This window comes from Pleurodeles waltl, chromosome 4_1 (genome assembly GCF_031143425.1).
Source record: "Pleurodeles waltl isolate 20211129_DDA chromosome 4_1, aPleWal1.hap1.20221129, whole genome shotgun sequence".
NCBI lineage: Eukaryota > Metazoa > Chordata > Amphibia > Caudata > Salamandridae > Pleurodeles > Pleurodeles waltl.
In genome coordinates this window covers 987,551,943-987,565,710 of record NC_090442.1, presented here as the reverse complement: position 1 = coordinate 987,565,710, position 13,768 = coordinate 987,551,943, and the positions used below count along the sequence as shown (strand labels likewise).

The 13,768-nt window shown below is 45.4% G+C and overlaps 1 protein-coding gene across 3 annotated transcripts in view; it reads right to left on the bottom strand.

Annotated features, from left to right (window-relative positions):
* The window catches only part of LRRK2 (leucine rich repeat kinase 2), a 1,446,345-nt gene that overhangs the window by 712,686 nt on the left and 719,891 nt on the right, over window positions 1-13,768 (bottom strand). For all 3 annotated transcript variants that reach the window (XM_069229760.1, XM_069229761.1, XM_069229762.1), the window contains 2 exons: window positions 11,482-11,663; window positions 10,960-11,189 (listed from right to left, as the gene is read on the bottom strand). In XM_069229760.1, coding sequence (XP_069085861.1) covers window positions 10,960-11,189; window positions 11,482-11,663 — 412 coding nt within the window. The remainder of the gene's footprint in view (window positions 1-10,959; window positions 11,190-11,481; window positions 11,664-13,768) is intronic.

Here is a 13,768-nt window from a genome sequence, read left to right as displayed (position 1 = left end):
CTACTCCTGTGAGGCCCTCAGGATGCAGTATTGCCAAGACTTGCTCCTCCCATGTTGTTAGTTGTGGAGGAGGAGGTGGGGGTCCCCCGCCAGTCCTCTGTACAGCAATCTGGTGTCTGGATACCACTGAACGCACCTTCCCCCGTAGGTCGTTCCACCTCTTCCTGATGCCATCCCGTGTTCTTGGATGCTGTCCCACTGCGTTGACCCTGTTCACGACTCTCCGCCATAGCTCCATCTTCCTAGCAATGGAGGTGTGCTGCACCTGTGATCCGAAAAGCTGTGGCTCTACCCAGATGATTTCCTCCACCATGACCCTGAGCTCCTCCTCTGAAAACCTAGGGTGTCTTTGAGGTGCCATGATGATGTGTGGGTGATGTGTGAGGTGCTGTTTATAGTGCTGTGTGAAGTGTTGTGTTGGTGTGTGTTGTTTGAGGTGTGTGGATGCTGTATGAGTGATGGTGTTGTGTGCCTGTGGATGCTGGTGTTGTGTTTGCTATTCTCTCTCTCTCTCTGCTTTTTCAAAAAATGTCATTATAAGGGGTTGTGGGTAATGTGGGTGTGTGTTTTATAGTGTTGTGGGTGTGTGGTGTGTGTATGTGTATCAGGTGTGTGTATTTTAAATTGTCCAATGTGGTTGTGTTTTGAAAATGTGTGTGTATTTTGAACGCGGCGCTGTGTACCGTCAATGGATTACAGCGGTTGTAAGACCGCCACGTTGATTCATGGGTCGTGATAGCGTGGGCTTATTCTTATTGGCGTGATGGTGTAGGTTTTGGTATCGCCAGTTTATCACTGACCTTTGGTGTGGCGGACTTGTGTGGGTGTCTGTATTGTGGCGGTCCTGAAATGTGGGTTGTAATTCCTGTAGCGGAATTCCGCCGCTGCAACGGTATGTTGGCGGTCTTCAGCACGGCAGAAAATGGGATTTACCGCCAGGGTTGTAATGAGGGTCAAAGTCAAGTAGAGTGGCATCACAGGGACAGCAGTGGGCATCACACAACAGACATCTCATCGTGCCACTAACGCTCAGACTTGTCACCCATCTCCATGCATCCACTCCATCTGCCTTGTCACAACACCTTTCATCCTCACACACATCACTATCAGACAGGACAGTGACATAAGACTCACCTGCTGCTCTGGTGCCCCATACAAATGTCCATACAGGGGTAGGACCCTGGCCACAAGCTTCTTCAGCTCCTCCTGGGTGAAGGCTGGGGCCCTACCCCCAGCAGGATGTGGCAAATTGGCATCCAGAGTCAGAACTCAGCAGCACACGCAGTGGAGGTCTTGCGTGCACAAGTGTCAGGAGTCAAGTGAGCTATGCCACTGTAAATGTCGGTCACGCCCGCTGCGTACATGACTGTCACTGCCGGCGGTGATCTCCATTGGCCCCAGTCTCCCATAGGCAATAATTTTATCCAATGAGGAGTGGCACGGCTGTTCAGACCGCCTATTGCCAAGAAGACTAATGCTGGTGAAATGAGGCCACTTTCATCTGAACTGTGCAAGCAGGACAGGCGGCTGCCATTTTAAATGTTATCAGTGATTAGTAGTTGAATTTAGGTGAGGTGGATGAAATATAGTGACTACTGCATAGATTGACTATGGCCACACATTCAATACATCAACTTATGACTTCTCCTCTCTTCTATTCCCATATATGGTGCAATGTTGATAATGAGACACACCCCTGTGTACCGGCCCTTAGTCGACCTTGCTTCCCTGGAAGAGAGACACGTCATACAGACACTTTCTTGCCTCAGGGTCATTTTAGTGGGCTTGGCAGCAGGGATGTCACAGCCGATGTCCAGTAATGTGTTGAAGGATGCACTATGTGCTTTGCTCAAACATCTGCCCTGGTACATCAGGTTCCCCCAACATGCGGATCTGCCCATTGTCAAAGCTGCGTTCAATGATTTGGCACATGTGCCTCATGTGATAGGGGCCACAGATGGTACCCACATTGTATTGGGTCCACCTAGGATAAATGAACAAGTGTACAGGAACCGGAAAAACATTTATTCCATGTGAGAGAACAGGGCTGATTACAGAAGCCCCCTAACTTGTTGCCCCCATTTTCCACTTTTTTGTTTTCCTGACTCCAATGGTGCCCTGGGTACTGCTAACCAGTCCCAGGGTCTGTGCTCTGTGTAAAATCAGTATGCAAATTAGGCTAATTATAATTGGCTAAGTCAACCTACCTATAAGTCCCTAGTTTATGGTAGGGCATGTGGGTTTAGGGACAGACCCCAGCATAGGTAGTGCACCCATAGGTGCACTGCGGAGGTGCCCAGTGTCATTTTAAAGGCAGGCCTGCCTTGCTGGCTGCTTTTAAATTAAAGTTATATGTAAACTCGACTTTGGAATTAAAAATAGTTCAAAAGTCTTAAACTATATAAGTCACCCTTAAGGTGTGCCCTATGTGCCCCTAGGGCTGGGTGCCATGTAACTATAAGCAGGGACCTTATAAAATTCATTTTATAAATCCTGACGAGGTAAAACAGCCAAAGTCGTTTTTCCCTCATTGTAGTGAGTGGCCTCCATAGGCTAGAATGGGGAGACTTTATTTTAATCTTTAAAGTCCACTTAAATAAAGGATACCAGAACTTTGGTATCAAATTAATTGTTATAATAAATCCCACAACTTCAATTTGTTGGATTTAATATAACTTGTTCAGGTAAAGAGCTTTAAACTTTACCTGAAACGTTGCCAACTTCAGCCCTGCAGTGTTTTTGCTGCTGTGCCCTGATTGGCCAGCCTCTGGCAGCCTGGCCAGGGTGCCTTGATGAGGTGTGAAGCGGCCTGGCTCCACACAAAGAGATGTCCCTATGGGAGGATATCTCCCCTCAGCAGATCAGGAAGCAGGAAGGGGGAGGGCTGCCAAACTGGTCTTCAAAGGCAGAGAAGGACATTTGGAGCAACCCAGCAACACCCTCACATCCTGCAAACCCAGACAATTAGGTGCCCCCTTGATTAGATTAAGAGAGGGCAAGAGAGGGGTGTGTTTGGGATTTTTAGCCACACCAGTGGGTGGGCTCAGCCAGATGTAACCTCTAAAAATCCCTTTCATCCATGATGGATTTTTGAGGAATGTTGCTCCCTGGGATTGATTTTTGCCACACTTCCCAGGAAGTGGTCATCACAGTGGGGAGACCCTGCCCCTGATCGGAGAACCAGGGCCCCCCTCTTTTTCACCCAGAACCAAGGATAAAACTGGCAGGCCTGCACCCACACCTCAGATCCCTATCAGATTCCAACAAGGAAGACCTATAGGAGAAGAAGGACTGCCCTGCTGGACCCCTGACCTGCACCTGGACACTGCACTCTAGAGAACTGCACCAGCTGCACACTTGGGCTTAACCACTAAAAGGATTTTACCTGTCTTCTACTGCTTCAAAAAGGGACTCCCTGTTTGCTACAGGTACAAAGGAGCTGCCCAGAGTCCCCTGCATCAGGTCCTGCAAGCAGAGCCCAGCTGACCAGCGTCCAGGGGCCATTTTAGGATTCTGACCAGGTGCATTCTGGAAATTGTAGTCCCAACTCCCAAGGAGCAACTCAGAGATTCTTAAACCTTGGATCAAGTTGTGGACACTTCAAGGACACAAAAAGGACCTCTGGAAGAAGATCCAGAAGTTTGGAGACGTTTAGAGAAACTCCATAAGTTGAAGAGATGTATTGTGGGAGTTGTAGTCCCAGACCCCAAGAGGCACACCAGAGCCTCTGAACCCTTGGCTGGTGCTGTGGACCACTTTCCTGAATCAAACACTTCTGAAAGTAAGTGTGACAGTGTTACCTCATGGGTGGCCTGAACTCTGGGCTTTGTTCCTTTCCAGTGTGACCTTTTTCTAATCCTTTGAGCGCTAGTTGCTTCTATGCGCTAGAAAGCATGAATTTTGTTTAAAATTCATATCTCCGGTTCCCCTTATCCGATTTTATTAGTTTTGGTGTCATTTTAAAGATAAAAATATAATAAATTTTTATAAATTGATTTTGGATTTTTAAACTGTTTCCTGTGTTTTATTTAATTCGTGTTTTGTGATATTTGAATGCTTTACGCTTTGTCTCCTAAGTTAAGCTTTGTCGCTCGTTGCCAAGCTACCAAGGGTTGAGCTGGGTTTAATTTACTGAGACCTAACTGGACCTATGTGGAGGTTAGTGGCCTATTGCTAAGTGTAGGTACTTACCTGCCCTTGCCAATAACCCATTTTCCAACATTCCAGGTGTTGTGTCTCACTGACCAATATATCTCCCAGGTAATAGACAAGTTCCCTGGTTCTGTGCATGACTCATTCATTCTGCGGAACAGCAATGACCCACACATGATAGCACAACTACAGAGGGACTGGGCCTGGTTCATCAGTATGTATCCAATAGTATATGTGCCCCTATAATCTCACCTCTCTTCACAATCTGCCCTGTGACTCCACCGGTATTGAGATGGGTCCAACCTTTCTGCACAGGTGACTCTGGCTACCATAGCCTTCCCTGGCTGCGGACACCTGTGAGATATCTGACTACAGATGCTGAAAACTGTTTCAATGTGGCCCACCGCAGGATGAGGCGTGTCATCGAGAGGACCTAAAGGGCAGATTCCGGTGTCTGTACATCTCCAGAGGTGCCCTACTCTATAAACCACTTAGTCTGCCAGATCGTTGTTGCCTGCCTCATGCTACACAATCTGGCCCTGAGACGTCACATCCCATTGCTTGATGTAGAGGAGGTGGCAGCTGGACCAGTAGCTGATGAAGAGGACATAGTGAGTGATGAGGAGGAAGATGATGAGGATGCAGCTGACTATAGAGCAGAGTTAATTCAACAATACTTTCCTTGAGAAACAGGTATGTGTCAACTGTTTTGTATGTGACCTGTACTCCTGTCTGCCTTGTGACATAGCTCCTCCTGGTGTCTATCATCAGTGGAGGTGATGAGTGCAGCTCTCCCTCTGGGTGGGGTAGGGGGACATTTTGCCCATCAGAGGAGGTGTTATTGTTCAAACGTCAGTGCTATTTTCACCCTGTTGTTGAGTTGCATCACATCTGCAAAGTATTGTCCATGTTCTATGTTCCCTGTACTGCTATGTCAACTGCAATTGTAGTGCCAAATATAGTGGTGTCATCAGTATTACTACTTATCCTCACAGTCCACAATGGAAGAATGTGTAACCTAACTGTTACAGACTGTGGAACATGCCTTTAGTTGAGTTTTGTCAGCTGTGAGGGAAGGCCCATTGGGTATGGATGTCTAGGAAATGTGGATCTGACATGGGCATGTGGTATGAGATTCCACCTGCCAAATCACACTGGGGATTTCAGAATTGTACTGCATGTGTGTTGAGTGCTCAACATTGTCTGCTACTGTGATAGCTGTCCCTTCATGGTCTATTTGCAGAGCATTCGTGGGGCGCAGCTCTCCTACCTGCCTTCTCTGTTGTCTCCCTTGGCACATGTATCCAGAATATGCCTTTTCTACTATCATCTTTGAGGCATATTGCTCCCCCTTCTGTCTATCTCACAGACCTTTGCAGGACAATGGGTTGACTGTTCTGACAAGTTTAAAATAGAAAATCTTACTTATTACAATAAAGACATGTAGGTAGTAGCTGTGCACAAAGGTGTTTGTTGTGATTTACAAATGCAATGGGTGATGAGTGGGGTCATGGTGGGTGAAATCAGAGTAGTTGTCCCAGCTGTAGGTAGTCCAGGTCCAGTATCCAAGGGGCCATGGGAAAACGTAGACATGACAGTGGACAGTCAACAGGGTGCGTCAGTGGCAGACAAGGGAGAATGTTCAGGAGAGGGTCACTTCCTGGCAGTGGTCTTGGTCTTGGCATCAGGTCCTAAAGGATGTCTGTATGGACATCCTCGCTTGCATGGGGGTTCCTCAGCTACAGTGGGAGGGGTGCTGGTGGTTTGCGGGTCCTCTAGCAGGGCCTCCATTCCACTAGCTACCGCAGAAGTGGAGGGCTCTGTTGGAATGTGGCTAGTGGAAGGGGCCTGCTGGTGGGTGGAAGACGTATGCAAGATGGTGGTCAGTTCCCTGAGCACCCCTGCAATGGAGGCCATGGTGACATTGACGGTTTGCCACTGCTGCATGGCCTCGGGGTGGTATTCCCTCTGCTGCCTCTGGTTCACCTGCACATTTGCAAGGATCTGGCCCATTGTGTTCTGTTATTGATGGTATGCTCCCAGAACTTGGGAGGTGGCCACCTGGCCAGTCGTTTGGTGTGGTTGCCCCATTACTTGGGCCTCAGATGCCCTCCCACACCCGCTGGCCCCCTATGCCTGTGTCTCTGGCACAGTGTGCCCACTCCCAGTTGCACCAGGACCTTCATTGTCTTGGGTGTGTGGCCCTGACTCAGGTCCCTCTACTGTGGGGCACACTGCTGATTGAACTGTCCTTGGGACACAGGTTTGGGGATGAAGGGTTGGCTGTGCTCTGGTAGCCACATGGGTGGGGGACTCTGATGGTTCCAGGGTGGGACTGATGGTGGTGGACTCACCTGTTGTCCCAGATGGGCCAGGCAAGTCGTCAATATCCAGACATCCACTTTGGCATGTATCCTGGGGAGGGCTGTCTGTTGCTGGTATCAGCTGCCGGCTGGCAGTGGCAGTCGGACCGGTGGATGGAAAGGGAGGGAGTTACATTGTCTAGATGTACTTGTTTGTATCATTGTCTGATGCATGGAGTAACCTGACGTGCTTCCCAGTGATGGAAATGATAAATGCAGCACTGTAGACGTTGTTTGCGGGTGGCGCATTGTGTCATTGTTTCTATTGAGGGTTGAGGATAGTCAATAGCATTGCTGTCATTGCCATGTGTTGAAACGCAGTTGAAGCATCCAGTTGGTGTGGCAAGTGCTATGGTTTTCTGTGCAGATGTTCCACTGTGAAGTGGGACTGTGATCTTTTGATGTGTAGGGAGTGATGCATTGTGGGAGTTTTGGTGAGTGGCATTGTGATTGGTATCTGTGTATTAGGAAGGGGCTGTGTGGGGATAGTGGCAGTGGGATGGTGTGGCATGCAGGGGAGGGGAGTGGGGTGATTGGTGGGCTGCCGACGTGTGGGATCGAGTGGATTAGGGTGTGATGTGTGGTGGGGATGCATGCTGGTCAGGAGTGATTGGTGCCTGGGGAGTGCTGTTCGCTTACCAGAGTTGAGTCCTCCGATGATTCCAGTCAGGCCCTTAGGGTGCATGGTGTCCAAGACCTTCTCCTCCCACGATGTGAACTCAAGGGGAGGAGGTGGGAAATGCACCTTACCCCATAGGCCATTCCACCTTTTCCTGATGTCCTCCCTTGTGCGTGGATGGGTGCCCACTGAGTTGACCCTCTCAACTATCCTCCGCCATAACTCAATTTTCCTGGCTATCGAGGTTTGCTGGACCTGAGCTCCAAACAGTTGTGGCTCTAAACTGACAATTTAATCTACTGTGACCCTCAACTCATCATCTGTGAAACGTGGGTGCTTCTGATGGGACATGGTGGTTGTGTTGTGGGTGGGGAGGGAGGGTGTTGTGTCTGTAGGGTGCTTGGTGGGCTGGGGATGTTTGGTTGTTTGTGCTGGTGGTATCTGGTGTTTGTGTGCAGTGGCAATGTGTGTGTTGCTGTTGCAGTTGTGTGGTGTGTGATGCGTGGGAGTATGTTGTTGCCTATGGTATCGACATGCAGTGTCCTCCTTTGGTGTGCTCCTTGATATCTCTGTCAGTACTTGTGGTTGCAAAGTATTGTGGGGAGTGTGAGGCTGTATTATATAGGGCCAGAGGTAGCAGGCATTTTGCATGGTGCGAACTGCGAAAATGGCAGTTTGCGCCATGCAAAATGCCCATCGTGATGCACATTCACAATTTGCGAGTCGGAACCGACTCGCAAATTGTGAATGCGACTCGCAAATAGGAAGGGGTGCCCGCTTCCTATTTGCAACTCGCATCGCTATGCTAAATTGCTTTGTGACCTCGAATTTGTGACCTAATTGTTATTAGGCCGATCTGCCCCCGGGGGGGCAGAAACCTCTAGGCGCCAGGGCTAATTTTTTTTTTGTGTTTTTTATTTTTGTTTGTTTGTTTTTCTTAGAGATGGGGAGCGACCCATTAGGCAAGGGTCGCTCCCCTGGGGAGCAAATTGAATTTAGACCATTTCTGCCACCCTTGGGGGCAGATCGGCCGATTTTAGGTCAATCTGCCCCCAAGGGGGGCAGAAACAACTAGTCACCGGGGATTTTTTTTTTTGCGCCAATGTCACGAAGGGGGAGCGACCCCGTAGGCAAGGGTCGCTCCCCGGAGGAGTTGGGGGGGACATTTATTTTAGGCCATTTCTGCCCCCTCTGGGGCCGGCTGAGCTAGAGGCCAAAATCCACAGGTAGGCACTGTGCAAAAAACACCTCTGTTTTCTGTGAAAAAATGTGATGTATCCATGTTGTGTTTTGGGCCATTTCCTTTCGTGGGAGCGAGGCCTACCCACAACAGTGAGGTACCATTGTTATCGGGAGACTTGGGGGAATGCTGGGTGGGAGGAAATGTGTGGCTCCTCTTAGATTCCAGGACTTTCTGTCACCGAAATGAGAGGAAAAAGTGTTTTTTTGGTAAACTTTTGAGGTTTGCAAAGGATTCTGGGTAACAGAACCTGGTCAGAGCCCCACAAGTCACCCCATCTTGGATTCCCCTAGGTGTCTAGTTTTCAGAAATGCACTGGTTTGCTAGGTTTCCCCAGGTGCCAGCTGAGCTAGAGGCCAAAATCCACAGCTAGGCACTTTGCAAAAACCACCTCAGTTTTCTGTGAAAAAATGTGATGTGTCCACGTTGTGGTTTGAGCCATTTCCTTTCGTGGGCGCTAGGCCTACCCACACAAGTGAGGTACAATTTTTATCGGGAGACTTGGGGGAACACAGAATAGCAAAACAAGTGTTATTGCCCCTTGTCTTTCTCTACAATTTTTCCTTCCAAATGCAAGTCAGTGTGTAAAAAAGATGTCTATTTGAGAAATGCCCTGTAATTCACATGCTAGTATGGGCACCCCGGAATTCAGAGATGTGCAAATAACCACTGCTTCTCAACACCTTATCTTGTGGCCATTTTGGAAATACAAAGGTTTTCTTGATACCTATTTTTCACTTTTTATATTTCAGCAAATGAATTGCTGTATACCCAGTATAGAATAAAAACCCATTGCAAGGTGCAGCTTATTTATTGGCTCGGGTACCTAGAGTTCTTGATGAACCTACAAACCCTATATATCCCCGCAACCAGAATAGTCCAGCTGACGTAACGGTGTATTGCTTTCAAAAATCTGACATCGCAGGAAAAAGTTACAGAGTAAAACATGGAGAAAAATGGCTATTTTGTTACCTCAATTTCCAGATTTTTTTATTTCAGCTGTTATTTTCTGTAGGAAACACTTGTAGGATGTACACAAATGACCCCTTGCTGAATTCGGAATTCTGTCTACTTTCCAGAAATGTTTAGCTTTCTGGGATCCAGCATTGGTTTCTCACCCATTTTGGTCACTAACTGGAAGGAGGCTGAAAGCAGAAAAAATAGTAAAAATGGGGTATGTCTCAGTAAAATGTCGAAATTGTATTGAAAAATTGGGTTTTCCAATTCAACTCTGCCTGTTCCAGAAAGCTGGGAAGATGGTGATCTTGCCACCGCAAAACCTTTGTTAATGCCATTTTCAGGGAAAAAACCACGAGCTGCCTTCTGCAGCCCTTTTTCCTCATTTTTGTTTTTAAATTTTTTTAATTTTCACTGTATTTTGGCTAATTTCTTGGTCTCCTTCAGGGGAACCCACAAAGGCTGGGTGCCTCTAGAATCCCCAGGATGTTGGAAAACAAGGACACAAATTTGGCATGGGTAGCTTATGTGAACAAAAAGTTATGAGGGCCTAAGCGCAAACTTCCCTAAATAGCCAAAAAAAGGCTCGGCACAGGAGGGGGAAAAGGCCTGGCAGCAAAGGGGATATTTGAAGAAATGAAGGTCTGAATAATATAGCACTTTTATAAGACTGGGACCAGATCAGTTGTGAATATCTGCTAAAAGGATGGATTTTTCAATGACAATGATAACTAATCCTGACGATTTGGCAGCAACAGTGTCCTATTGACTCAATCTTCTGTGTTCTTCTGTCAATAGGTATCAGTGCAAGGACTAGCAGCATTATTTTCTGTTGGCACTTCTGAACCCCATTCTAACTCTTACTTATAAGAGGGAGGGTGTGCTCTCCATTAAAAGCATGTTGTCTCAAAGTACTCAATAATTCACCAAGATCAAAAGTCAGTTAAAATGGCCAGGAAGGTAAATATTGTAAATGACCTCAATGACAAGGGTTGAAGCCAAAGGAGCTTCAGCAGGTGAAGTGCCAATCAACCTTGGATACAGTACTAGCTTATTTAGTTATTCAGTTCACAACCAGATTTTCAGCTGGAAGCCATTTACAGTGAATGGTCTACCAAACATCTATGTTGCAGCAACAAGATACATTTGTGCCTTTTCAGTTATTAAGACTGTTGTTTAGGCATCCACCTTAAAAATAATTGGACAAGGGACTGCTTGATATGTGAAGAACAATCTTCAGGTGGGTTCTTGACTAATGAGACTGATGAAGCAGCCATAAACAGCGGATGAAGGGCCAACATACAAGAAGTGAATTGTGAAGTAAAAGAGCTCTTAAATATAAAGGCTGATGTCAACTGAGTGTTGCTATTCAGCAAGGGAAAATGCAGTGCAACTTTTTAAGAACTGACACACTCATAGGCACCTTACCAGCATCCTCATCTGGTTAGTGCTGCAGCAAATCATGCTACAGAGTATTTGTAATATGTCTCACAGGTCATACAGCAAATGTCTACAGAACTACATGTATTTGTGCACTCTAAGTTAAATCACACAAAGCATTAAAAACTGAAAACCAGTAATATTACCTCATGACTACATTATCCAATTAAATGACATAATTTGAATACCTGCGAAATCCCACACATTTAATGTAAGTTCTTTTTTTGTATTTTGCTTGGAGCGTACAGGCCAATCCTTCACATCAATGCCTACAGTTGCCTTTTTGGTACCCTGGTCGGGATGCTTGCACTTCATAAGTTGATGCACCAGTGTAGTTTTGCCACTTCCAGTATTTCCCACAATCATAAGTTTCATTCGGTTATACGGAACAGCCTTCTTTAAGCGCTGCTGTAGAAAACTAAAATAAATAAATAAATAAATCATTTTAAAAATCAATAGGATACTACAAGAGAGTATTTAGCTTCATACAGCACTATGAGTTACTTGCTGACCTATTCAAGTGACTAGGATCAGCAGCACAATGTTATTTAATGGCAAAAACGGTTACAATAAGCTAAAACTCTCCCAGATATGAGAGAGAGATCCCCTATTTGGCATTCATCAGCCTTTTTCCTTGTACTTAGTAGAAAACTGCAGATATTTCCAAACACAATGATAGTTCACAACATTAACACAAGGATTCTTTTTACCTAATAATATCTTTGGCTTTGTATCCAAGGTGGTTCAGATCCAAATCCAAATTTAGGCCATCCAATGGAAGGTCCCACACTTTTGTGAGTTTTCCCATTTCATCAGGAAAACGCCTCAGCTCCGGATTGTGACTAACATCGAAGGTGGTCAGGTTTTCAAGGAAACCAATTTCAGGCGGGATCTAAATATAAAATAACAAGGCATGGGATCTGTTAAGAAACATCAGATGAAAGGAGTTCGTAAATCACAGTCAAATACATTACTGTAAACCCACTGTGGTGAAGACCAAGATTGCCTTTTACAAAGAAAGCTATGCAGATGTGTTCACAAGCAGCAGATTTGGATGACAGATGCAATTTATTCAAAAACATCAATCTCTTAAATTACACTTTGGTTGAACTACAACATTCTCTGCTAAAAACCTTTCCAAGCAGAGAATTCTTAAGGCTTAAAGGCACAAAAGTCCCACCTAAGATGCAGTGATGTAGTAAGGATTCTACAGGCATCATTGCAAGCAAGGAAAACGCCTCCACCCACGTCTGCATGGATAGTAAAATCCAGCCATATGGGTTTAGTTGGCCCCTCAGTCCGCTTAGTCCTGATGACACTGCACCTGCTGCACCATTAAAAGCTACACCCCTGCTAAGACGCAGCACAATTCCCCATCTGAAAATTAATGATTGAAACAAACTAATCAGTACAAAGTATATAAAGAAAACTGGGACAGGATTGTCGAGCAACCTGGTAAATCAACAAAAATTCTAGCTCATAAAAAAACCAATATATGATTACATTAGGCACAATACATACAAAAGACATAATGGAAACCAATACTCTAATGTCAAATAAACTTGGTAATCAGGTAACATGGCCACTGTATCACAAAAGACAACATGGCTTCATAATCACTCTCCCTACAACCATTCGCCTCCCGAACGCCTACATGGTCTCTCACCAAGCAGTCACACTCTTGATTCACACACCCCTCAGAGCAGTTCTTACATGTCTCATGTTCCAATGATTTCACCACAGCCACTTTACATTGGTGTATAAGAGGATTTACCATAGAACCTTGTTGGGACACGTGATACATAGGAATGTAATTCCTCCTTTCATTCTAGGCCATTTGTCTCCATAGAATCAGAACATAACTGAACAATAATGTAGAATAAAATGCTTCTAGATTAGCCCTCTTGCTTGAATATGTTCTCTAAAAATGTAATTATGGCCAACAGTGAGAAATCTTTTACAAAAGAAACCTCAACCCACCTTAAAATGAAATCCAACAACACAATACATTATGAGGTGGCAAGTCCTCATCTTATGGTACCAACTAGATCTAGTGCCACTCCCTCTGATAGGTAACTTACCACTGATCACAACTGCTGTACTCTAATCAATCACTCACAATTGACTCTACCTTATGTTGAAACGCCAAACACCAACAAACAGTCCTGAGCTTCTCCTTAATTTTTATAATCCCAAGATGCTATTCATGAGCTAACTCAAGCCTTTTCCGGAACCCCCTATGGTGGTACTAATCTAGTGCCTCACAACATTCCCTTATGCATCAATAGTTTGTTTCTAAGCAGCCACTTTTCTACAATTTGCATGACAACCTTTTCTTTTGCAAAACTTGTATTAAATATGTCTCTTTCTAGCTCATCCGTTCATTCTTCTTCAGTGCTATAACCCAGAGTACTATGCATTAATCCATCTCTTCAGTTATTTCTTCAAGACACTCACTGTCCTCCCCATCACTAACCACATGTTAACAGTTAGCTATGGTATTTACAGCCCCTGGAATATAGTCAACCATAAAAAAAACTCCTGCAGCGAAACAACCCACCTTGTAATTCCAGAAGATATTGAGTCTCACCCTTTATCCATATATTACAGACCTTGAATTCTGCCCCACCCCAAATCTAATTCCTGAATTTATTTGATGCCCAATAAACTGCAAGAGGCTCTTTCTCAATTACTAAGTAACTGTACTTCAAACCTCGCAAAGTGCATGAAGCACATGCCATTAACATCTCTTTGCATTCTCCTTCAGTAACAATACAGCTCAAATGCCCTTTGCATTAGCATTAGTGATAATGATGGTCTCCTCAACTGCAGCAATATTCTGCAGACATAAGACCAGTTTATATTCAGTTTTAACTACACCAAACCCCAAATGACAAACAGTGAATCCTCTTGAATTAAATTCCCTTACCTACCAGCAACCTCATGATGCATGTCCCATCTGCTTAGTTTAAAATTAACTTGCCATAATATTCCACC